Raw genomic sequence first — 24,937 nt, 5'->3', positions numbered from 1 at the left:
GTCTAGGGTTCCTGAAAGAAACCCAGTTCAATCCAGCTTGAGCGAAAAAGAGCTGATGGGCTTATTAAGTTGGAAGGCCAAGGGCAAATCCCACAGAGATGTCTGGATTTAGGGATGCGGTGAAGTCGTGAGGACTCACTCTCTCTCCATATCTTCTCTCTGAACATTGGATTTTTTTCCCCCTGGAGTAGGTTTGTTTCACATGGCAGAAAAATGGCCACTAGTGCCTTAAGCTTATATTTTAACAGTTTATGCTCCAAAAGGAAGAGAGACTTTGTATGAAATCTTAGGGAAAAACTCTAAATGGTCCTGCTTAGGTCACGTGCCTACCTCTGGACCAAGCAGTGTTTCCAGAGGACCCAGCACTCTGCTTGAGTCAGCCTGGACGAGGTGACCAGACATATGTGGGTATCATTAGCCATGACCCCATAAGGACCCAGAGAGGGGCAGGAGGGGTTCTGTAAGAGATTACAGGAGACAGAAATGCGCACAATGATACGGCAGTGGAACATCCAGGTTTAGATGCCCAATGGGCAGGTTCGATGGTTCCAGAGTTCAGCCCCTCCTAATGCAGAAAGACACTCAGAGTTGCAGATCAGGAGATGAGGCTTCAGTCACCTCCTGGTGGCACGCCCAAGCTCATCTCAGTCTACAGCGTCCACAAGGAACCTGGCCTCTCACATTCTCCCCTCAGAGACCCAGCCCTGGATGGCAGACACAGGCACATAGTAATGGTTTTCTCTTCAGGATCCTTAAGAAGGTAGTCAGAGGTGGCATTGTAAACCACAGACCTCAGGATAGCTATTATAACTAAAAAGCACCAGAACGGCAAAAGCAGTTACTGGCATGCATATGGGCAACACACATTCTGGTTAGGTGACTTTCTATTTCTGCCATACAGGCTGACGGCATTGTCTCCCAAGTCAATTTTAATTATACAGCTTCCAGCACATGCCATTTAGGTCCTGTTTTAGCTGTGCCCGTAACCCTGGGCAGTGTTTCTGAACACCACGGAAGTAAGAAGGCTCCGGGCTAATTAAATAGCTGGTCTGGAAATAGGAAGGGCGGCCCCAGGGCTGACGTAACAGGGCAACCCTCTGAGTGACCATGCATTGGAGTCAGACCCCTTTCATCTCCATCTTCACCAGGGGTAGTGTGGTTTGATAGCTTCAAGTCCAACCTCACCTACATAATAACTGTGTGGCCTCAGGTAAGCCATTTAATCTCTGAGAACATGAGTTTTCCTCACCTGAAGAATGGGTATAATGCTTTCCTTCCAGGGCAGGTGTGAGATGGGGCCAATGAGAAAAATGCATGTGAAACACGAGCGCATAGTTCAAAACTAGTGGCTTCTTTCCGCCATAGCATACATTTAATCTGCAGCCACGGTGCCTCTTACCCTGTTTTACAGTTGGAAGGGAAGAGTGTGTCAGGGGGAAGGAAGGGATAATGTGGAGGTTAAAATCCTGACCTCCGGGGTGAGCCGGGCCTGGGTCTAAGTCGTACCACCTGCCACTTAGAAGCTGTGGGACTTCACACCTGTCTCTCTGTGCACCTCACCTCCCTCATCCATGAATGGGATGCTAACAGCCACTATTTCATGGAAGTGAGGATTCATCCCTTAGCACAGTGCCTGCCAACGAGGGGGGTCTCCAGAAATGCTAGCTATTATTATTTTTTATTTTCAAAATATATACACACTACACAGACAAGTGACTATTTTTACTAGTCGCTGTACTAGTTGCTTTGTTTACCCTGAACCATTGTCCTTTTCTGTTCACGGCCAAAAAAAAGAAGGAGAGCTGTGTCACACACTAGGACATTCGTTCTCAAACCTGACCGCACAGAAGAGCAGGATGGGGGCTGTCTTGTTAATTTCCCATTCTCAGACTCCTCAGCAGAGATTCTGGTGCAGTGGGGTCTGGGGAATCTGCATTTCCTAACAAGCCTCCTAGGGTAGGCTGATGCAGGTAGTCTAAAGTTTGACCTTGACCTCCACACACTATAACATCATCTTTGGACTTCCCTGGTGGCGCAGTGGTTAAGAATCCGCCTGCCAGTGCGGGGGACACAGGTTCAAGCCCTGGTCCGGGAAGATCCCACATGCCGTGGAGCAACTAAGCCCGTGTGCCACAACTACTGAAGCCCACGTGCCTAGAGCCCGTGCTCTGCAACAAGAGAGGCCACCGCAATGAGAAGCCCGCGCACCGCAACGAAGAGTAGCCCCCGCTCGCTGCAACTAGAGAAAGCCTGCACGCAGCAACAAAGACCCAATGCAGCCAAAAATAAAATTAATTAATTAATTTTAAAAAGAAAAAAAGAACATCATCTTTTTATGTTGGTCACATACTTTCTACCAAGGAAGATGGTCACCAGCAGCAGGCTGCCCCATGAGTGTCGTTCCATTGGCTAGAAAGGATCAGGTGGAAGATTTCATGGAGGCAGGGGCAGGCCTGATGGTGTCCATAATCCCTCAAGATGTTTGACTCACCGGTGATGGTTGACCTCCAGCTGATCCCTGCATCCCACTGGCCATCTCCTTATCTTGCATGCTGTCTGCTGGCATCACTTCTAAGGGTCTTGCTCAGATGAAGGAATCTGAAGGTCTAGCCTTTGAAACCCCACTGAAGCCCCCAACCCATAATACCTCCAGCCCTCACACTGGTTCAAGAATTTCTACCACATATGCTCCTGACTAAGGCTGGTAGCTATAGTCAGCCAAACTCTCTCCGCCCCTCGATTCAGAAAAGGGTAGCTAATTATTTAGCCTTGAAGAAGGAAAATCTGAGGGCAATTTAATAATGGGCTGCAAACATATGAAGAGTTATTAGCAGGGAGCTGGTGACCACCTGTTCCCTCTGTCTGCCATGACTAGGAGAAACGGAGATGGGATTTAACTGCAGAAATAAAACAGGACACCAGGGTAGTCATGAGCGTACATCACTAATGTGATTTCAAGGGGCAGCATATAAAATCTACCTTCCTAGGATTTACGGCAAGGAAAGAGCTTTGGAACTGATGTGTTGTCTCCCCGCAGAGGCCAGAGAAAGGCCTGAAGCTGTGAGCCACTTCAAGGCAGGGATTTTATCTTACTCGGCCCTGAGCCCCGGCACTGGGCATACTGTAGACCAGCGGTTCTAAAAGCAGGGTCCCTGGGGTTTCCCTGGTGGCACAGTGGTTGAGAGCCCGCCTGCCGATGCAGGGGACACGGGTTCGTGCCCCGGTCCGGGAAGATCCCACATGCCGCGGAGCGGCCGGGCCCGTGAGCCATGGCGGCTGAGCCTGCGCGTCCGGAGCCTGTGCTCCGCAACGGGAGAGGCCACAACAGTGAAAGGCCCGCGTACCGCAAAAAAAAAAAAAAAAAGTAAAAGTCAAAAGGCCCCACATAACCTGGCCCCCATTACCTGCCCTGCTGTGCTCATCTCTTCTCCCGTACACCTTGCTCGCTCTACTCCAGCCACACTGGCGTCCTTGCTGTTCCCTGAACACTCCAGGCAAGCTCCCACCCAGGACCTCTGCATTTATTCCTTCTGCCTGTTACACTCTTCCCCCTGGGGTCCCCCATGGCTCACTCTTTCACCTCTGTGATGGGCAGCTTCTAGGATGGTCCATAGTGATCCTGCTTCCTGGTATTGACACCCTTTCATAACATCCTACCATTGAGTACGGGCGGGGCCGATCACAGGCAAAGAGACATCAATTCTGTGATTAGGTTACATAAGGCAGTAATTTCTGCCTTGGTAACAGATGCTTTTCCTTGCTGGCTTTGATGACCCAAGTTGCCATGTTGGAGAGACCCACATGGCAAGGAAATGAGGGGTGCTTATCCAGGAATTGAGACCCTTAGTCCAATAGCCCTAGAGGAACTGAAATTCTGACAACAACCATGTGAGCTTGGAAGCAGATCCTTCCCGAGCTGAGCCTTTGGGTGAGACCCCAACCCCAGTCGACACCTTGATTAAAGACTTGTGAGAGGGACTTCCCTGGTGGCGCAGTGGTTAAGAATCCGCCCACCAATGCGGGGGACACGGGTTCGAGCCCTGGTCCAGGAAGATCTCACATGCTGCAGAGCAATTAAGCCCGCGTGCCACAACTACTGAGCCTGCACTCTAGAGCCCGTGAGCCACAACTACTGAAGCCTATGCACCTAGAGCCCATGCTCCGCAACAAGAGAAGCCACTGCAATGAGAAGTGTGCACGCCACAACGAAGAGTAGCCCCCGCTTGCTGCAACTAGAGAAAGCCCAGGTGCAGCAACGAAGACCCAAAACGGCCAAAAATAAATAAATTTATTTAAAAAAAAAGACTTTGAGAGACCCTGAAGCAGAGGGTCCAGTTAAGCCATGCTTAGCCCCCTGACACACAGAAACTGTGAGATTATAAATGTGTTGGGTTTCTTAAAATTTTTTTATTTTTTAGATGTTTGTGGCAGATGTATACAAATGGATTGCTTTTAGTAGATTGATCTATTAGCAGCCTTGATGAACTCTTACTTGCTTTTAAATTCTTTTTTTTTTAAGTATTTATTTATTGGCTACGTCGGGTCTTAGTTGCAGCACGTGGGATCTTTCACTGTGGCAAGAGAGCTTCTCTCCAGTTGTGGCGCACAGGCTGCAGAGCATGTGGGCTCTGTAGGGCTCTCTAGCTGTAGCTCGTGTGCTCAGTAGTTGCAGCGCATGGGGTTAGTTGCCCCGTGGCATGTGGGATATTAGTTCCCTGACCAGGGATCGAACCCGCATCCCCTGCATTGCAAGATGGATTCTTCAGCGGACCACCAGGGAAGTCCCATAAGTGTTGTTTTAAAGCAGCTAAGGCTGTGGTAATTTGGTAGACAGCATTAGATACTACAACCCCCTTCAGGTTTGGCTCAAATGTCACCTTTTAAATCTGACCTTTCTGACTTTCCTCTTTAAAATAGCAACCTTTCCATTCTGCCAAGAACACCCTATTCCTTTTCTCTGCTTAATTTTTCCCCATAATACATATCACCTTGTGACATATATTTTTCATATTTTTATGGCCTGTCTCTCCAACTAGAAGTAAGCATTCTGATCTCAGTGTTTGTTTTCTTGTTTGTTTTTTGTCTTTTTCTCCCATACCTGTATCCCTAGTACCTAGAGTAGTTCCGAGCATGTAGAAAGCACTCAGTAATTTTGTTGAATGAATGAATGAATTCTGCCGACAGTCTCCCTCCATACAGTGAACAAGTAGCAGTAATGGGCACCAACCTTAGTTTTTCACTATAGCAACCCCAGTGAGAAAAGAGGTTTTTCCAGACATTTGTATACAGTAGTCCTCACTTGTCTGTGGTTTCAGTTACCAGGGGGTCAACTGTGGTTCAAAAATATTAAATGAAAAATTCCAGAAATAAACAATTCATCTGTTTTATATTGCATGCTATGCTGAGAAGTGTGATAAAATCTCGCGCCACCCGATTCTGTCCTCTAGGCTGAGAATCATCCCTTTGTCCATGTCCCACCCATTAGTCACTTAGTAGCAGCTCGGTTATCAGATGGACTGTTGGGTTATCTCAGTGCTTGTGTTCCAGTAACCCTTATTTTACTTAATAATGACCCTCAAGGCGCAATTCAATTCGTGTTGATGGCAATTCAGATGTGCCAAAGAGCAGCTGTAAAGTGCTTCTTTTAAGTGGAAAGGTGAAAGTCCTTGACTTAACAAGGGAAGAAAGAAATTGTATGCCTAGTTTGCTAAGATCTACAGTAAGAATGAATCTTCTAGCCAAAGATTGTGAAGAAGTAAAAATAAATCTGCCCTAGTTTTGCTGTTGCACCTCAAACTGAAAAAGTTACAGCCACAGTGTATAAGTGCTTAAAGGTGGAAAAGGCATTAAATTTGTACAATAAAATATTTTGAGAGAGAGACCGCATTCATATGACTCTTGTTACAGTATATTGTTAAAATTGTTCTGTTTTATTGTTATTAATCTCTTACTCTGCCTTATTTATAAATTAAACTTTAACATATGTATGTGTAGGAAAAATATAGCGTATAGAGGGTTTGGTACTGTCTGTGGTTTCAGGCATCCACCTGGGGTCTTGGAACATATGCCCCACTAACAAGGGGGACTACTGTGTATCAATCCAGGAAAGGACTAATTGGTCCCACCTGGCTCTTGTCCCACCTTATTAAGAGAAACGTGAGAAAATCCCTTATACAGGGACTGAGACCTTCTGACATCCGTGTATCAACCTGCCTTCTTCTCAGGAGTAGCGGATAAGTCTTAACACTCTATCCATCATTGTCAAGCAAGGTTCACCCGGAGCCCTGGGTACATTTTCTTCCAAGAAAGCGCTTGCCTCTCTGAGGTGAGGAAGGAGAATTCAGCATTGTCTACAGAGCCCTTGCCCTGCATGAAGACTTGTGTGTGAACATTCAGAGCATCACTATTCATGATTGCCCCAAAGTGGAAACAACCCAAATGTCCATCAGTGGGTGAATGGATAAGCAAAATGAGGGTTAGTCATGTAATGCCTAACTTTACAGCAATAAAAAAAAAAAAAAGCAAGGGACTTCCCTGGTGGTCTAGTGGTCAAGACTTCGTGCTCCCAATGCAGGGGGCCTGGATTTGATCCCTGGTCTGGTAACTAGATCCCGCGTGCTGCGACTAAAAGATCCCTCACGGGGCAATGAATATCCCGCACACTGCAACTAAGACCCGGCACAGCCAAATAAGTAAATAAATATATATATATTTAAAGTCATTAAAAAAAGAGCAAACTACAACATGGATCACCTCAAAAGCATTCTACTAAGTGAAAGAAGCCAGACAAAAAAAAACATGTATCGTACGACTCCATTTATATGAAATGTCCAGAAAGGGCAAACCTATAGAGATAGGAGGGAGTTAGTGGTTGTCTGGGGCTGGTAGTGGGAATGGGGAACGAACGCAGCTGCAGGGGGGAATGGGGAGTGGTGATGGAAATGTTCTAAAACCATATTGTGGTAATAGTTGCATGACTTTGCGAATTACTAGAAATCATTGAATTTATACTTAAAAATGGGTGAATTTTATGGCATGTAAGTTGTACATTAACAAAGCTATTTTTAAAAAGAAGATAAAATGAAAAGCCCTTGCTGAAAACCTTTTTTGGTTCTATGTCTGAAGGACCTCCTCTCAATTCTCTTTGAGGCTTATGCTTCTTTACTTTTTAGATGTCTGTTTCTATGAAAGATCAATGAAAAGCCCCCATTGGTGTCCCAAATAATATACATGAACACAATAAATTAATAAATAAACAAGCAGGCCTTGTTTCTGCCCTATGGCAATAAAAAGGTCATAAGATTCTGACCTTTTGAAGTGGTTTTCTGCTCATGTATGCAGACCCTTTGTCATCTGACTCTGTCACTGCGTGAACTGCACCAGCTCCAGGGGTCTGTGCCCATCAGAGCAACTGAAGAATCCACATTCATGTAGGAACTGGAAGAGTACGAGTAAAATCTTGCATTGTGATCGCAGGAGTTGGAGAAAGAATGAACTACTCTGATCAGTCTGTCTCTTGGTGACCTGCAGTTTCCATCTCGATGCAATCAGAGGACAGAGGCAGCTTCAACTTCGGCAGCCCCTGGAGCGAGCGCAGGTGCAAGGGGGGATGTAGCGCTCAGTTTGGCACTGCCTCGGTCAGGTGCCCATGTAAGCACTAGGGACGGCACATCATGAATGGCAGCCCACTGGAAACACAAGGAAAAGAGAAGGGAAGTTCCCACAAAGGAAGTAAGGATGGTGAGGAGGCAGCAGCACCAGAGAGCCGTTACATTACTCCCACATGTGGAAAAATCACAACAGGGCAAGATATCCTATGGGCAAGGGCAGCTAGTATGGGCTTCAGAGAGCACAGGTCTAACATCCGCTCATAGGGAAATGCCTTCCTGGTTATATTCAGATCCACCTTGATCAAGGACAGCACGATTTTCCTCTCTTAGGGCCAGCCCCATACACATACAGGTCCTCGCTCTCCACTCAAGGGGACTTAAAAGTGTTGAGGATTCTGGGATAGCCTGTGGTCCAAAGCTGGTGGTCATTGGATGATTCACACCGGCAGTGTGAAAACAGCAACCTCATAGAAAATAAAATCGAGAAACCAGAAGGGGGAGCTCTCATGTCCTGCTACTGACATGACTCCATATCAATCGCCTCCCGGAGGGAAGAAGATACCTTGCACTCCTGAACAGGAAATGCCAAGGCGGAATTTCTCCTAGCACAGCAACAGCCCGGCCAATGAGAAATGTCACTGCTAAGCTAATGAGACGTCATCACCACCCTGAGTTCCTCCTTTCCCCCAGTGAACTGTCATTTAAAACAGCCCCTCCTAACTCCTTCCTTTCCCCTATAAAAGCAGGCTCCCTTCCTTTGTTTTCTGGACATGCTTAAGGTTTATCATAGATTGCACGTCCCCAATCACAGTACTTTGCTGTTCCCAGATAAACTCATTTGCTGGTAAAATAACTAGCTGTTTTAATAATTTAAGGTCAGTTTTAAAACTGTTGACAGTTTTTAAGGTCAACAGCAGGCAGTTCATTGTCCACTGGGTCCTTTCCACCCCTGACCTTTACAGTTATGCAGGAGTGGCTACACATAATTTTCAGGGCTCAGTGCAAAATGAAAATGAGGGGCCCCTTGATCAAAAGCAAGCACAGGGTCTTTCTGAGCATGGGATCTGTGCCACTGCCACTAAAGCTGGCCCTGTCCTCATGACATAAATGTCTTCTTTCTTGTCCTACTTAGAAGACTCCGGTACCCCTCTCTCCCCCTAGTCACCTGTGCCCCCCTCTTGCTTCACCTCTGGCTCCACTTTTATCTAGTATTGAAAACTAAACAACCAAACAAAAACAAAACAAAAAACCCACCTCTCCTGCAAGTTTAAATCCAAATATCTCTGAGGCTAAAGAGCTCTGCCAGGAGAAAGAGTTTTGCATTTTAAGTACCTTAAAGTACATCTTACAGTATTTCTCCTCATCCTTGCCTAGAAACGGCCCCAGCATTTTTCGTGGGCCTCGGGTTGAAGATGAGTATTTTCCTGAACGGAATCCCAGTCCCCAGGGCTGTCACCACTTGGTGATGTTTAATAATAACTATTTCCATTTATTGAGCCCTTACCCTGTGACCAAGTACAGCCCTACACACTCCACATACATGGATTCCATTCCATCCTCACAACAACTCTGTAAGCCAGGCACAAAGGCAGTATCCACTTTTCAAGAAAAAAACTGAGGCTAAGAGATATTCAGCAAATCATCCCAGGTCGGACAGCCAGTCAGTGGCAGAGCTGGGATCTGAGTCCAGGTCCGACAGGGAGCAGAGTTCCTGCGACACCAAACAATGTTTTATCATTCCATTTCTAACCCCACAGAGTCCCGGAGACTGGACACAGGGCAAATGAAGCCATTATTATCTTAAGATGCATGTTGATGCCTTTTGCAGTGCTCAAATTCCATTAAAACTGATCAACTTTGAAGGTTACCATGGAAAAGGAAATCAAAGATAGGTCAACCAAAGTGCTTTTGGTGAGAACCAATGTCAAACCCTACTAGACTATCCATGTTTCTAGGTTCAGAGTTAAAATCTCTGAAGCTTGAGCAATAGTCTTCCTGAATAAAGCAAATGGGCAATTAGTAGAAATGAATAAGTGTAAACCACCCTGCAGAGAAAGGATGGGTTGGAGATTGCTTTAGAGAGCTGGAGGAGAGGCTGTACTAAAAGAGTGGAAACTTGCCCCGTCTTCCCTAAAACACTGTTTGAGTCATTTATCCCGCCAAGTGTATTGAGCATAAATTTCTATGAGCCAGCCAGAGTGTAGGGAATGGGAGATTCAAGGTGGGCCATCTCTCAGCCCAAAGGCCTCCCGTGGCCCCCATTGCCTACAGGACAAATACTACCCCCTTGACCTGGCATTCAAGGCCTTCACTAACCTGACTTCATGCCATCTTTAGAGGGAAGGCACACAGTGCATGCGAAGCTGGAGAAGGCGAGGGATCGTACTGGCGAGAGCTGAGTTAACAGTGAGGTCAGGCATTGGGAAGGGAGAAGGGTCTCCTGACTGTCAGTTAACAGTGGCTCATCTCTGTGGCTGGGCTGACTTCACTGTGTGGGAACCACATTTTGCCTTCCTGACCGCCCGAACCACAGATCTCCCTGATGAGATCAGAGGCCCCATCACAGTCTCAGAGTGCATGGTGTCTGACACACAAGCTTGTACCCCTTGTGTGGGGCTATAGGATCAGGCCACCCAAGATGGCCGTTCTCTTGCTCTCTGTACATCCCCTGCTCGGCCAGTCCCTGCTTCACCTACGCCTACTCACATGACTCACCTTCTCTCTTAACTATGGAGCCTAATCAGTAAACGCCTACATACTTGCCCTGACCCCAGCTTGTGACTGTTCTAATCTTTCAATGAGAACTGTCTCCACTATGATAGGCGTGCCCCTCTGCGGGTTTCCCTGGCAACTGATGAGCCAACCTGAGGTCAAGTCCCTCTACAACTGGTAAACCACCCCCCACGCTGCCCCCAGAGCGAAGCTTGCTGCCATGTCCTGCCCACCGTGCACTGCGCACAGTGGGGTGTGACTCCAGGACCTCGCTTCAGACATGTATGACCCCGCATCCATTAAACCATGGATGTCTCTGTCTCTGACTCTGGGCTCTTTCTTCAGTCTTGAAGCTGGGCAAGAAAAGTGCTTACAGGCCTATGGGGTACAGCCCAACACGGGGTATGTTCAGTGGGTAACCCCAGGCCGTTCCCTGGATCTGGCGCGACCCAGAGACTGTCCCTGCCCCTTGGGCCCCCGCCATTTCCAAAAAAAATGCTGCTGACCCAGTGAGTAACAAAGTAATTCCTAAGGGGCCTGGTCTGCTTGGTCCCAGACCTGCTCTCACACTGTCGGTTCAGCCAGTTTTCTCAGACAGAGGCACACCTACCTACCCATCCCCCCATCTGGCTCAAATATTACCCAGATCCTCACTAGGCATGTCTGAGCCTCCTAGCAAACCCCTCACCAAAGTCTTCTAAGGACCAAACTCTTTCTGCCTCAGACAAATCTTCATTTGTCAAAAGTTTTTTTTCTTTTGATTCTGCCGCCTTCTTCTTATCTCTCTCTCTTTTTTTTTACATCTTTATTGGAGTATAATTGCTTTACAAGCAATTATAGCTTCTGATTTACAACAAAGTACATCAGCTATACACATACATATATTCCCATATCTCCTCCCTCTTGCATCTCCCTCCCACCCCTCTAGGTGGCCAAAAAGGCTTTTTTTTAATTAAAAAAATTTTTTATTGAAGTATAGTTGACTTACAATGTTGCATTAATTTCTGCTGTACAGCAAAGTGACTCAGTTATATACATTCTATTTCATATTCTTTTCCATTATGGTTTATCACAGGATATTGAATATAGTTCCCTATGCTATGCAGTAGGACCTTGTTGTTCACCCATTCTATATATAATAGTTTGCATCTGCTAACCCCAAACTCCCAATCCATCCCTCCACTACCCACCTTCCCCTTGGCAACACAAGTCCATTCTCTACGTCTGTGAGTCTGTTTCTGTTCCGTAGATAAGTTCATTTGTGTCATATTTTAGATTCCACAGATGAGTGATATCATATGGTATTTGTCTGTCTCTTTCTGACTTACTTCACTTAGTATGATAATCTCTAGGTCCATCCATGTTGCTGCAAATGACATTATTTATTCTTTTTATGGCTGAGTAGTATTCCATTGTATATATGTGCCACATCTTCTTTATCCAGTCATCTATTGATGGACATTTAGGTTGTTTCCATGTCTTGGCTATTGTATATAGTGCTGCTATGAGCATTGGGGTGCATGTATCTTTTTGAATTACAGTGTTGTCTGGATACATGCCCAGGAGTGGGATTGCTGGGTCATATGGCAGCTCTGTTTGTCAAAACCTTTGATGTAATTTATGTCAACTGTGAAATACCTCATAACAAATTTGATACTTACAGATTATTGTTCAGTTGTGCGAAACCGGCAAGTTTCTTTGTTTCCCATCATTCTTCGCATTTGGGTCTGAAATTCTCTTCCTGTTTCAGGAAACTTCCCTGTTAAAGATAATCCAGTCTCCTCTCACTTAAAACAGACTTTTCCCAGGAAACAGAGGGATCAGAACTCTTTCCCTCAGCTCAAGGGCTGTGCCGTATCCTGACCCCTTCCCAAGACGGATGCATGGAACATGTAAGAATCCCAACGGCATTCTGGGAAGACTGTTGGGTCTGTAGGACCTCAGTTTAGGGGGAGTCTCATCCCACATGTCTTTGTGTGGGGACTGGGGCTACGGTGAGCACTGACCCTGCACTTGAACTACCCTTAAATTTGGGGTTCTAAAGTGCCTCCCTTGCCTGACCCTACTGCGGGCCCCGCTTTCCCTGTCAGCTTCTGTTCTTGCTGCTTCCCGCTGAGGAGTAGCAGGTCTACGCTAGTCTGGATTGTGTTGTTTCCTAGATTTCATGCTGGAATCCGTTACCCATGATGGTGGGTCCTGGTCCTGCTTCCATCCTCGTGTCCCTGTGATCGTTTCTTTCCGACCCCAGCTTCTAAAGGTCCACAATGACCTTGGTAGCCCCAAGGCAGGGGGGAGGGTGATGTAAACCCTTGGGTGGCAGGGAGGTTGTGCAGCAGTCGAGAGTCTGGGCGGTCACCCTCAAGTCCACCCTCACCCCAGGTTTTCCTCAATCTTTGTCAATCTACCATTCCTGAGCCACCTTGAATTCGATGCCACGCCAAAGCAGGTTTCTCTTGGAGACCCACAGTCTCTCTAGGGTGTGTCACGGAAAGCTGGATTCTCTCAGATCCCCCAAAACCTTTCTGGAGATTTCTACAACTCACTGGCCTTTGCTACTTCCTCCAGGAAGTAAGCAGTGAGGACTCTTAAACCTAATCTCTTACCTCACTTCCTCTCTTTCTCTCCCCTCCTCCTCCCAGCCGATTCTACTTCCCCATTATGTCTGGTAGGAATCTTCTTTCATCATTACCTCATAGCTGTTTCCTTCCTGTTCAGTAGTTCCCAGAGTGTGGTCCCAGACCAGCAGCAGCAGCAGCAGCAGCTAGGAACTTGTAAAAAATGCAGATGATTAGGACCCAATCCAAACCTTCTGAATCAGAAACTCTGACGGGGGACCCAGCAATCTATATTTGAATAAGCCCTCAGGGGGGTGCTGATGCATGGTCAAGTCTGAGAACCCCTACTTTAAGGTCTAAATCAATAGTTCTCCATCCTGGTTGCTTTAGGATCTCCTGGGTAGCTTTTAAAATTTAGTGGTTGCTAAGTCCCATTGCAGGCCAACTAAATCCAAAGCCCATAGAGACCAGACCAAAATCAGCCCAGCCAAGTGTAGATCAACAGAACTTCCCAACTGACCCACAAACCATAATAACAGGTGTAAGCATTAATAACAGGCATTGTTTTATGCAACTAAGTTTGGGAGTAGTTTGTTATGCAGCAATAGCTAGCTGATACACAGCACATGTGTGAACTTCTGGTGGAACAGTGATTGATCTCCTTACTTCCCCAAACCCAGCCCTCATTTCTGTTCCATGCCTGTTTTCCTAGCTGCCCCAGCCACTGGCAGGATACCCTAGCCTGCCAGATCAGACCTTCCCACTGACCCTGACCCAGGCTCAACAAGGCAACCAGTCAGGACCAGACAGAGGCTCCAAATAAACAGAAATATAACATGAGACACACACTTAATTTTATATTTCCTACTAGCCACATTGCCTAAAAAGGTAAAAAAACCCAGTGACATTAATTTTAATAATATATCTTGTTACATATTTTATTATATATTTCCTTTAACCCAGTATATCCAAAATATTGTCATTTCACCGTGTGGCATGGCACATTGCAAATGTTGGCTAGCCACATACAGCTAGTGTTTTGGACAGAGCAGCTCCACGCAGACCGCTACACACGTCCCTTCCAGAGCAACAATGACAGCAGGAGTGAGTAAGAAGCAGAAGGAGGGCATCCCTGGTGGCTCAGTGGTTGAGAGTCCGCCTGCCGATGCAGGGGACACGGGTTTGTGCCCCGGTCCGTAAGGATCCCACTTGCCGCGGAGCGGCTGGGCCCGTGAGCCATGGCCGCTGAGCCTGCGCGTCTGGAGCCTGTGCTCCGCAACGGGAGAGGCCACAACTGTGAGAGGCCCGCGTACTGCAAAAAAAAAAAAAAAAAGAAGCAGCAGAAGGAGCAGAAAGAGCAGAGCCTCCACCAACCATATGTCACACAGAATCTTGACCCAAGAACAACTGTGCCCAGCATTCTGCCGCTTGTAAGACATCTGCTCATGCTCTCCACCTGCCCTATACTTCTTCCCATTCTGCCCAACAGCTCAAATGTTGCCATCTCTGTGAAGCCTTCCTTGAATGCCCATAGCACTAACTTCAGAATTCTAAAACAGTTCTTAAAGACATACAGATGGTCAACAGGCACGTGAAGATATGCTCAACAACACTAATTATTAGAGAAATGCAAATCAAAACTACAATGAGATGCCACCTCACACTGATCAGAATGGCCATCATTAAAAGTCTACAAATAACGAATGCTGGAGAGAGTGTGGAGGAAAGGAAACCTCCTACACTGTTGATGGGAATGTAAACTGGTGCAGCCACTATGAAGAACAGTATGGAGGTTCCTCAAAAAACTAAAAACAGAGTTGCCATATGATCCAGCAATCCCACCCCTGGGCATATATCAAGACAAAACTACAATTCAAAAAGATACATGCACCCCTGCTATGTTCATAGCAGGACTATTCACAATAGCCAAGACATGGAAACAACCTAAATGTCCATCAACAGGTGAATGCATAAAGAGGATGTGGCACATATATATACAGTATAATATACACAGTAGAATACTACTCAGCCATGAAAAGTATATATACAGTAGAATACTACTCAGCCATGAAAAGGAATGAAATAATGCCATTTGCAGCAACATGGATGGACCTAGAGATTATCATACTAAGTGAAGTAAGACAGAGAAAGACAATACGATGTGATATCACTTATATGTGGAATCTAAAATATGACCTATTTATGAAACAGAAACAGACTCACAGACATAGAGAACGGACTGTGGTTGCCAAGGGGGAGAGGGATAGTGGAGGGATGGATTGGGAATTTGGGATTAGTAGCTGCAGATGATTATATATAGACTGGATAAACAACGAGGACCTATTGTATAGCACAGGGAATTATACTCAATCACCTGTGATAAACCATCATGGAAAAGAATGTGAAAAAGAATATAGATACATAACTGAGTCACTTTACTGTACAGCAGAAATTAATGCAACATTGTAAGTCAGCTATACTTCAATGAAATAACTTCTAAAAAATAAAACTAAAAAATTCTAGGGGACTTCCGTGGTGGTCCAGTGGTTAAGAATCCACCTTCCAACACAGGAGACGCAGGTTCGATCTCTGGTCGGGGAACTAAGATCCCATGTGCCATGGGGCAACTAAGCCGGTGCACCACAACCTACCAAGCCTGCACACCATGACGAAGAGCCCGTGTGCCGCAACTAAGACCCGACACAGCCAAAATAAGCAAATAAACATTTTTAAAAATTCTACAAAACACACACACAAAAATAAAGTAATTAAATTGTTCTTAATAGCCTGTCCCCAAAACAGCTACCACTTAGCGAGTGCTTACTGTGTGCCAGGTACTGGGCTGAGCACTTAACCTGAACTATACCATTTGATGCTGACACTACACCCTGAGTAGGAATTATTGTCCTCATACAGAGGAAGAAACTGAGGCTCAGAGAGCTAAAGGAGCTTCCAAGCTCACTCAGCGAGTTAGTGGAGGAACCAGGATTTGAACCCAGGGTTGTCAGGCTCCAGAGGCCATGCTTCCAATGCCTGGCCCCTCACTAATAAAATGTGGTCCTTAGACCAGTAGCAGCGTCACCTAGGATCTTGTGAGAAAGGCAGATCTCAAGCTTTTCCCCAAATCTACTTCTGAGAGTCTGAATTTTTAGAAGATCCCAGGTAGTTCATGTGAATATTAAATTATGAAAGGTGCTGGCCGAGGCTAGTCAGTATTTTAGTTACCTGTTTATATGTCTGTTTCATCCCTAGGCCACCAGCCCCGCAAGGGCAATACTGCACCTCTTTCACTTCTCTGTCTCCTGAACACCTATTACAGAGCTTCGCACAGTAAACTGCTGGGAACAGTATTGAATCAAGTTCTCATCCTGCCTATTGGAGTTTTTATCAAGCAGCCTACTTCCTTTTTTTTTTTCTTCAAACCCTGCCTAGGGAAAAGAACAAGAATCCACTGCACAGAGCCAATTTACTACATCTGCCTGTGTCCTCAACAATAGCCTGTTCCACTTTAAAAGGCATGACAGTGCCCTGGAGTCCCTGGTTGCAGAACTAACCCCCCAAAGTTGTTGAAAGCCAGGGCCCAAGACTCAGCTGTGCCGTTCCGATGTTTGCTCTCCAGGAAAGTAATTTTTCTGAATGGAACCCATTCTGCTATCTTAGGAAGGGTAAATCTTTGAAGACTACTCAGCAGAGGTAGCCCCAGAATTTTTACACTAAGAGACGCACTGGGACTCTGCTGGGAAGGAGGATTGAAAATGAGGATGTCGAATAGCACATCAGATTAAGAAAATGTCAGCTGCCCATATTAAAGAGCGGCGGGGTGACGGAAACTGAGGGATGGGGAAGGCTAAAGCCTCCCCTTACCCCCCCAGCAAAACACACACACACACACACACACACACACACACACACACACACACACACACACAATGCTGTCCCCTTGGAACCACCAACGGTATTCGGGTCTCAGGAGTGGAAACCACAAACCATTGGAAGAATAGTTATTTGAGGTTCAGTGTTGATCCCAATCAATGTAGTAGAATTTTACGACCTGAAAACATCAGAGCTGGCTGTGACATGGCATAAGATGAGTGTTTCAGAAATATTTCTTAAAAGTTTAGCAGTGGGCTTCCCTGGTGGCGCAGTGGTTGAGAGTCCGCCTGCCGATGCAGGGAACGCGGGTTCGTGCCCCAGTCCGGGAAGATCCCACATGCCGCGGAGCGGCTGGGCCCGTGAGCCATGGCCGCTGAGCCTGCGCGTCCGGAGCCTGTGCTCCGCAACGGGAGAGGCCACAACAGTGAGAGGCCCGCGTACCACAAAAAAAAAAAAAAAAAAAAAAAAAGTTTAGCAGTGTTGCCAAAACTCAGCCTCTGTTCACCAGTGCCAAATAGAAATGTGGAGACAGAGTTTTGGGTGAAGCAGAAAAGAATAGCTTTATTGCTTTGCCAGACAAAGGGGGCCACGGTGGGCTAATGCCCTTAAAACTGTGTGTCCCCTCCTGGAGGGGGTAGTGAGGAGTCTTATGGTGCTCAAGGAGCAGGGTGTGATCGGTTTGTGGACACTCTTCTGATTGGTTGGTGGTGAGGTAATCGGGAGTCAGCATCATCAACCCTCCAGTTCTAACTCATGTGGGGTCCACGTGCTTGTGGGCAGTGTACAGTTAACTTCTTCCACCTGGTGGGGATTTCAGTATTTGCAAAACAGCTCAAAGGACATGGCTCAGAATATTATCCACAGTGCTTGAGGAGGAGCTAAAGGTCCTTGACTTTGTTTAATGGCTAAAGTATTATTATTTTGTCTTGCTTGACTGTTTTCCTTTCTTTCTGCATTTTCTCACTTCTCTGATTAAATATTTTCTTTGACTAAAGTTTTTCTATAGACAGAAGGCGGGCAGAAGACATGGATGGGGTCTATTCTGGGAAGGCCTCATAGGACCCTGCTTGGTTACAGCAGGAATTAGCTTGGGTTGAGATTTTGCTCATCTTTTAGATGCTACTGAGATGAGGGATCCAGGAATGCCTGAATCTTGCCCCTGTCGATCTCCTTATACCACCCGCTCACTCCACCTCATTCCCAATGTTCCTTAGGGAGCCACGTGCAAGGGATAGTAGCTAGACTGGAATCAAGACACTTTATGAATAGTTGAACCTAGACCTAATAATCACCAGTGTAAAATTTCCTTTAAATATGGCACAAATGAACCAATCTATAAAAGGGAAACAGACTCACAGACATGGAGAACAGACTTGTGGTTGCCAAGGGGGAGAGGGGGAGGGAGAGGGATGGACTGGGAGTTTGGGGTTGGTAGATGCAAACTATTACATGTAGAATGGGTAAACAACAAGGTCCTACTCTATAGCACAGGGAACTGTATCCAATCTCCTGGGATAAACCACAATGGAAAAGAATATAAAAAGAAAGTATATATATAGTGTATAACTGAGTCACTTTGCTGTGTAGCAGAAATTAGCACAACCTTGTAAATCAACTATACTACCATCTTAAAAAAGGAAAAAAATAAAACTCCCTTTAAAAAGGGAGCACTTTTCTAGAGCACTCAGTTTAAGCTCTAGAATAAAACGGGCTTCTTAATCCCCGCCCCCATCCATGAATATAAATCTTGGAGCCTGCCCAGCCTCATGGAGTGGGGGAGGGGCTGAACAGAGCTGTAGCCATTGCCACACAGTGACCCCTCCCACTAGTGACCCATGGCCCAGGGAGTGTCCTGGACTCTCAGGGAGCCGACTAGCACCTTCCCCTCATAGAGGAACTAAAAGGGTGATGGGCAGTGGGGTCAGGCATGATGTCTGAAGAGTCCTCTATGTGGACATAAATAAATCAATAACCTCTCAGGCACCACCCAACCCCCTTCACTTTGCACGAGAAAACCGAGATCCCCAAAGGAAAAGTGGCTCACACAACAGGACCACCGGCACAGCTGGAGTGAGAACTTGGGTTTCTGATTTCTGATTCAGAGCTTGGCAGATGGATTCTCTTCCCAGCTGGACACAGTCTCCAAGACTTATCAACTCTGTAAAAGAATGAAAGGTACTCAAGTGGCATCGAATCTCCTGGAAATGAAAGTAGCACTCCCCTTGGCCAAAACAGGATCACACAGATACCCCTGGTTGCAAAGACGTCTGGGACAGCAGGGAATAGTATTTCCCAACTGACTGGCTTAGTGATCTATAGTCTAAGATGAGCCCACTCCTACCTGGAACTAATTCAGAGTAGGCAAAAAAATAGGGCGGATGGGTAACTTGTAGGTAACATCGTCCACATTACAAATGAATAGCCTGATATTAGAGAGGTAAATTGATTTGCCTAAGGTCACAGCTAATTAATGGTCAAATTACATTTCTCCCTTGATTCCCGAGTTTGAGCTCTTAGCTGCAATGAAACACTGACTTTCAGAAAGAAAACAAAAATACGCGACTCTTCAAAATTTTGGAAATCTAATCATTTTTAAATCATCTCAGTTCAAAGATACTTGAAATTTGTACACATTTTTCGTTCAAAGCAGCAGATCATTTTTTCTTCACAATGGAAGGATGTAGGACGATCAAACCTCACACCTCCAGGAGGCGCTACTCACACGGGACCTGTGCTATCAGCAGCCTCTAAGTTGTGCAGTGCACAACCTGCCCGGCCACAGATATCAAACGGTGCTATGTTTAATCTGTCTGGGCTCCAGTTCCTTCATCTGCAAATTGAGCTGGTGGTTCTGGAATGATTCTGAGGTCCCTTGTGAGACCTGACGATACTGTGACAAACCATGTGTATTCACACAGGAGAATAACAAATAGGCCAGTACAGGAAGGGGTCATGCTTTCCCAGGAGGACTTGCTGGTGCTTTGCCAAAGTGCAGCGTAGAGATGGTTCTGACATTCCCCATATTGCCCATAAGACAGCCCTTTTGGTTGTAAAACACCCTTGTCAACAACCCAGAACTCTCTGGAGCTTAATTTTTCAGAAACCAAGTATGTCCTTATGGTCACATAAAAGTGATGCCTCTTCCTTGTCAGACTCGCAGCGAATAGGGTGCTGATCCTTGAAGGACACTCTTCCTGGGCATGGTGCCTGCTGTGAATTGGCATGACCTTTCCCCCTCATATCTGTCTAGTCCCCAGAGGCATAGGCCCTCTTATTACATTTTCTCAGCCTGGAGTTTAGCTCCACAGGCAACCTCCTGTCATTTGTTTGTCTGATGGATATTATTTCTTCTAAGAATCTAATTAGGATCTTTTCAAGGGTTCAGCCTGGGAGTGAGGGAATTAACTATGACTCAGAGTGTGTGCTTTTCAAAGCCAAGCAAAAAGTTAGATGATCATTTGATTTATTCATGTATTTATTCATTCCACAAACCCTGACAATGCACCTTTTTTGTGCCAGTCTCTGCTGGGAGTTCAGGCAAGTGGAGAGAAATGGATGATTTCTGGGCTTGCCTGGTGGCACAGTGGTTGAGAATCCACCTGCCAATACAGGGGACACAGGTTTGAGCCCTGGTCCGGGAGGATCCCACATGCTGCGGAGCAACTAAGCCCGTGCGTCACAACTACTGAGCCTGTGCTCTAGAGCCCACATGCCACAGCTACTGAGCCCATGTGCCACAACTGCTGAGCGTGCCACAGCTACTGAAGCCTGTGCGCCTGGAGCCCGTGCTCCGCAATGAGAGAGACCACCGCGGTGATAGGCCCGTGCGCCATGGCGAGAGGCCCACACGCCATGGCGAGGAGTGGCCCCTACTCGCTACAACTAGAGAAAGCCCGCGCGCAGCAACGAAGACCCAACGCAGCCAAAAATAAATAAATAGATAAAAAGAAATGGACGATTTCTTTCCACCTTGGAACTGTTTAGCCACATATCACAAGTGCGCTCCACTTCAAGGAAAGTGATGAAACATGGCACAAAATGCCATGGGTCCACCAAGTCACCTTTTAGTTCTCTCTTTTTGGGGGGTGGGGCCACGTAACTAGTTCTAACCAAAGGGCTCTAGCAGAAGTGACCAGTGTCATGAAGAAGCAGGGTGCAAACATCCATTCTCTCTTCCCCTGGCTTGGCGACCGAGAGTGCAGGGGTGGAGGTGTCTGAATATCTGTCAGCCTGAGTCTCTGAGTGACTGAGTGAGGCAGAGCCCCACCCCTGCTTCCTATACCCTAATTCAGATGTGTAGCAGGAACGAGAAATAAACATTTGTCTTCTTAAGCCACTGAGATTCGGGGATTCACTTATCACCACTACAAAACTTAGCCTCACCTGACTAATCTAAAATCTAAACATTTAAACCAGTTACACTGGTGGTGATGGACCTGGGGAGAACAGTTATATACCTCATTTATTTGGTAAATGTTTACAGAGCACAGACTATATGCCATATACAGTGTTGTGGTTCCATAAATGAGTAAAGGATTGTCTCTGTCCTCATGGAGCTCATGATTTGATCATAATCGTAACATTACAGTGTCTGACACATAGTAATTGCTCAGCAAATAATATTACTACTCTAACTGAAGCTCAGATATTCACACCTGCAGTGCGTTCCCAGCAAGATTATTATTCCCCAGAATTCAATATTTGTGTATAGGTAAAATTCCAAATGGTAGTTCGCACAAATCTTTAGTATACCACTTAATGGGTTCTGACAAAGGCACACAGCTTCGCAATCCAAACCCCTATCAAGACACAGAACATCTCCATCACCCCAGAAAGTGCTCTCATGTTCCTGCTTTTCTCATCCATGCTGATCTTCACCTTTGTAAAGATATCTAAAAGGCTAAAATTAAAGGCAAACACACATAATTCTAAAAGAGCAACTCAAAGTTCTGCAAGCCATGGATGGCAAACCAGGGTGGGGGGTGCCACTTATGGAGCACCTTCTGTGACCGAGGCACTGCAGATGCAGCAGTGAACTCAACAGCCCCCAAATCCCTGCCTTCACTGTGTTTCTATACCGGTGTGGGGAGTGGGTGGCAATAAACACAGAAATAAGCAAATATATGGATTTCCAGATAGTGATAAGTGCTACAGAGAAAAATGAAGCAGAAAAGGAAACTAGTGGGTATGAGGCACGGGCACGTGGGGTTGCGATTTTAAAGAGGGTGGTTAGGAAACCTCACTGGGTGACAGTTAAGCAAATACCTGCAAATGGCAAGATGTATAGGAAAGTGTGATGAAGGAATACATGAGCGTATTAGTCTGCCAGGGCTGCCATAACAAAATAACACAGACTGGCGGTCTTAAACAACAAACATTTTTTTCTGAGAAGTTTCTGGAAGTCCCAGATCACGGTGTCAGCAGGTTTCTCCTAAGGCCTCTCTCCTTGGCTTGCAGATGGCCACCTTCTCCCTGTGTCCTCACATGGTCGCCTCTCCATTTACGTGTTGTCTGTGTCCTAATCTCTCCCTCTAAGGACACCAGTCATATTGGATGAGGGCCCACCCATCTGACCTCATTTTACATTAATTATCTCTTTAAAGGTCCTATCTCCAAATACAGTCACATTCTGATGTACTGGGCATTAGGACTTCGACACAATGAATTTTGAGGGGAACACAATTCAGTCCATAACAGTGAGTGAATGAATGAATGAACAGATGAACCAGTCTGCTGCTTTGCTTCTGGGCGAGAAAGTGAAGGTAGCCAGAGAAACATGAAGAGAAACAAAGGACAAGGAACAAGCAGCCACATCAGGAGAAAAGCTGAGGATTTGACACGTGTTGTTTTTCAAATCCCTCTTGGCCAGTTCAAAATGTGCTTTTTTCTGGCTCTGGCTCTCAACTATTTCCAGAAGTGGTTTTATTAACTGATGGCTTGCAGCAGGAAGTCGTAGAGGAAAACCCTGATCCTGGAACCAGAAGAGCTGGGTTCTGTATCTACTCTGCTGAGTGACTTTGAAGAAGTCACTTAACCTCTCTGCTTCATCTATAAAATGGAGATGAGAATCCTGCCCCTTCACAGAACTGGCAGAGAAGTGAAGTGAGGCAATCGGCAGGCAGATGAGGGCGTGTAGCAACAGGGCTTAGTAAACAGGGAAATGTAATATAAATAAAAGCGGAAGGTATTACTGTGAAGCTTGCAGTGAAAACTACTGCAGACAGCTCATAGCTGGGGCCTTCCGGCCACTTCAAAGGGAGTTTATTAAACTCTAGTCCCTGTCCTGCTTGTTTCCCCTCAATCCCCAGGGCCATCAGAGAGCTGGGAAGGTGCAGGTTGGGGAGAAGAAAGGCTTATAAAAATGGGAAGAGAGGTTGACCCCATCTCAGGCGCAGAACTGGCCATTCCTGCCTCACCAAGGATCCTTTATACACACACATACATATATAAAGCTGTAGATGTTTAATGCATACAACCTGATGTGTTTGGAGATAAGTATATACCCGTGAAACCAACATGACTGTCGATGCCATAAACTTATTCATCACCTTCAAAAGTTCCTCCTGCCCCCTTTTTGTTTTTTTTGTCTTTTGTGGTAAGAGCACTTAACATAAGACCTATCCTCTTAGTGAATTTTGAAGTATATAATACAGCACTGTTAGTCATGAGCTCTATGTTATACAGGAGATCTCCAGAGCTTTATTTTGTATGACTGAAACCCTTGGACCACCAGCCCCCAGGCCCTGGCAACCACCATTCTACTCTCTGCTTCTGTGAATTTGATTATGTCTGAGTCCACATATGAGTGAGATCATGCTGTATGTGACTTTCTGTGGTCTGATTTATTACTTAGCATAACGTCCTCCAGGTCCATCCATGTTGCTGCAAGTGGCGGGATTTCCTACTTTTTAAGGCTGAATAATATCCCATCATATGTATATACCACATTTTCTTTATCATCAAGGATTCTTGGTATCGAAAGCTGACAATAATGGGCCCCCTCCTTGCCAGATTTGGTACTAAGCCCTCCCCAGGCATCAATTCACTGAATCCCGACAATACCCTCTGAGTCTGGAGCTATTATCTACCCATTTTTTAGATGAAGAAACTGAGGCTCAATGGAGTTAAATAATTGCCCAGAGTCATGTGGCTATTAAGAGACAGAACTGAGCCCAAATCAGCTTCCACCTACACCCTTTCATAATTACACAAAATGCGCTTAGGTGTGCCTGGCACTAAGCAGGTGCTAAAGATATTTAAGGCATCTCAATTCCGTTTGAATCCCAGCTCTGACACTTCCTAGCTGTGTGACTTTGGACACGTTATTCCCCTTCTCAGAGGACTACCCTGCCCGCCTGTCACCTCCAGTACTGGCCAAGTGTGAGCTGGGGGTTGTTCTTTAGCCTCTTTGAGCCTCAGTTCCCTTAGCTGTACAATGGAGACAATAACAGCCCATATCCCAAGTGAAAAGCACTTATCCCAGTACCTGGCATCTATCATTTTGTGACAGCAACAACAGTGCATCTACACCGCACGGGGGCAAGGAAGAAGAGCAGAGATGGAAACACAAACAGAAAGAATAAATTTAAATTTTGTACATTTTGCCCTTTCAGAGCTTAGGATCAAAAAATAATTATCTCAGCTAAAGATGTGTCATTATCCCTTGATTAGAAAACAAGAAACAGTGTGATGTGTTGTGTTTCCCTTTTTGCTTTGGCTACCAGAAAGCTCACAGCTAAATTCCATTCTTATTCATAGTAACTGGATAGAACAGAGTCTAGGCTTAGTCTTCCTTTATGCTATATGCATTTTAAAATTTCTGTTCTATTGACTTTATTGTCCTGTAACATTTAGAGTTAACATAAAAAAATTATTAATCCAGCCTCTTGAAAAGTAGGTAAAAATAGTCAAGACATATTATGTAGTTATATGTCAACTATATATAGGCTAAAGCAGTACATTTGAAATCAAAACATTACCTGTTACTTGAATTTTAGACAAAGATAAAAGGCACTGAGATTACTTTCAAAGTAAGAGATTACTTTCAAAGTGGATTAGTTCAGATAAAATATTTAGGGGGAAAAAATGTAAGTGATTCCCAGTGCAGGTCAATCCTACTTGCAGGCAGAGAGGAGGGTCAGTTCTGGGCCCCCAGGGTCCACTGGGCTGGCCCTCAGCTTTTCCAGG

At 45.7% G+C, this 24,937-nt stretch overlaps 1 protein-coding gene across 1 annotated transcript in view; it reads right to left on the bottom strand.

Annotated features, from left to right (window-relative positions):
- Positions 1-24,274, bottom strand: part of SYT17 (synaptotagmin 17) — a gene marked incomplete at both ends in the record, with an annotated part of 113,504 nt that extends 89,230 nt beyond the window's left edge. Inside the window, 3 exons of the mRNA XM_082857448.1 lie at positions 13,012-13,090; positions 18,795-18,908; positions 24,229-24,274. Of these exons, the coding sequence (XP_082713574.1) occupies positions 13,012-13,090; positions 18,795-18,908; positions 24,229-24,274 (239 nt within the window). The remainder of the gene's footprint in view (positions 1-13,011; positions 13,091-18,794; positions 18,909-24,228) is intronic.
- Between the last annotated feature and the right edge of the window lie 663 nt (positions 24,275-24,937).

Source organism: Leucopleurus acutus, assembly GCF_964270905.1.
Source record: "Leucopleurus acutus genome assembly, chromosome: 16".
NCBI classification, from domain to species: Eukaryota; Metazoa; Chordata; class Mammalia; order Artiodactyla; family Delphinidae; genus Leucopleurus; species Leucopleurus acutus.
Note: the sequence above shows the minus strand (reverse complement) of the source record. Positions and strands in the feature narration are given on the sequence as shown.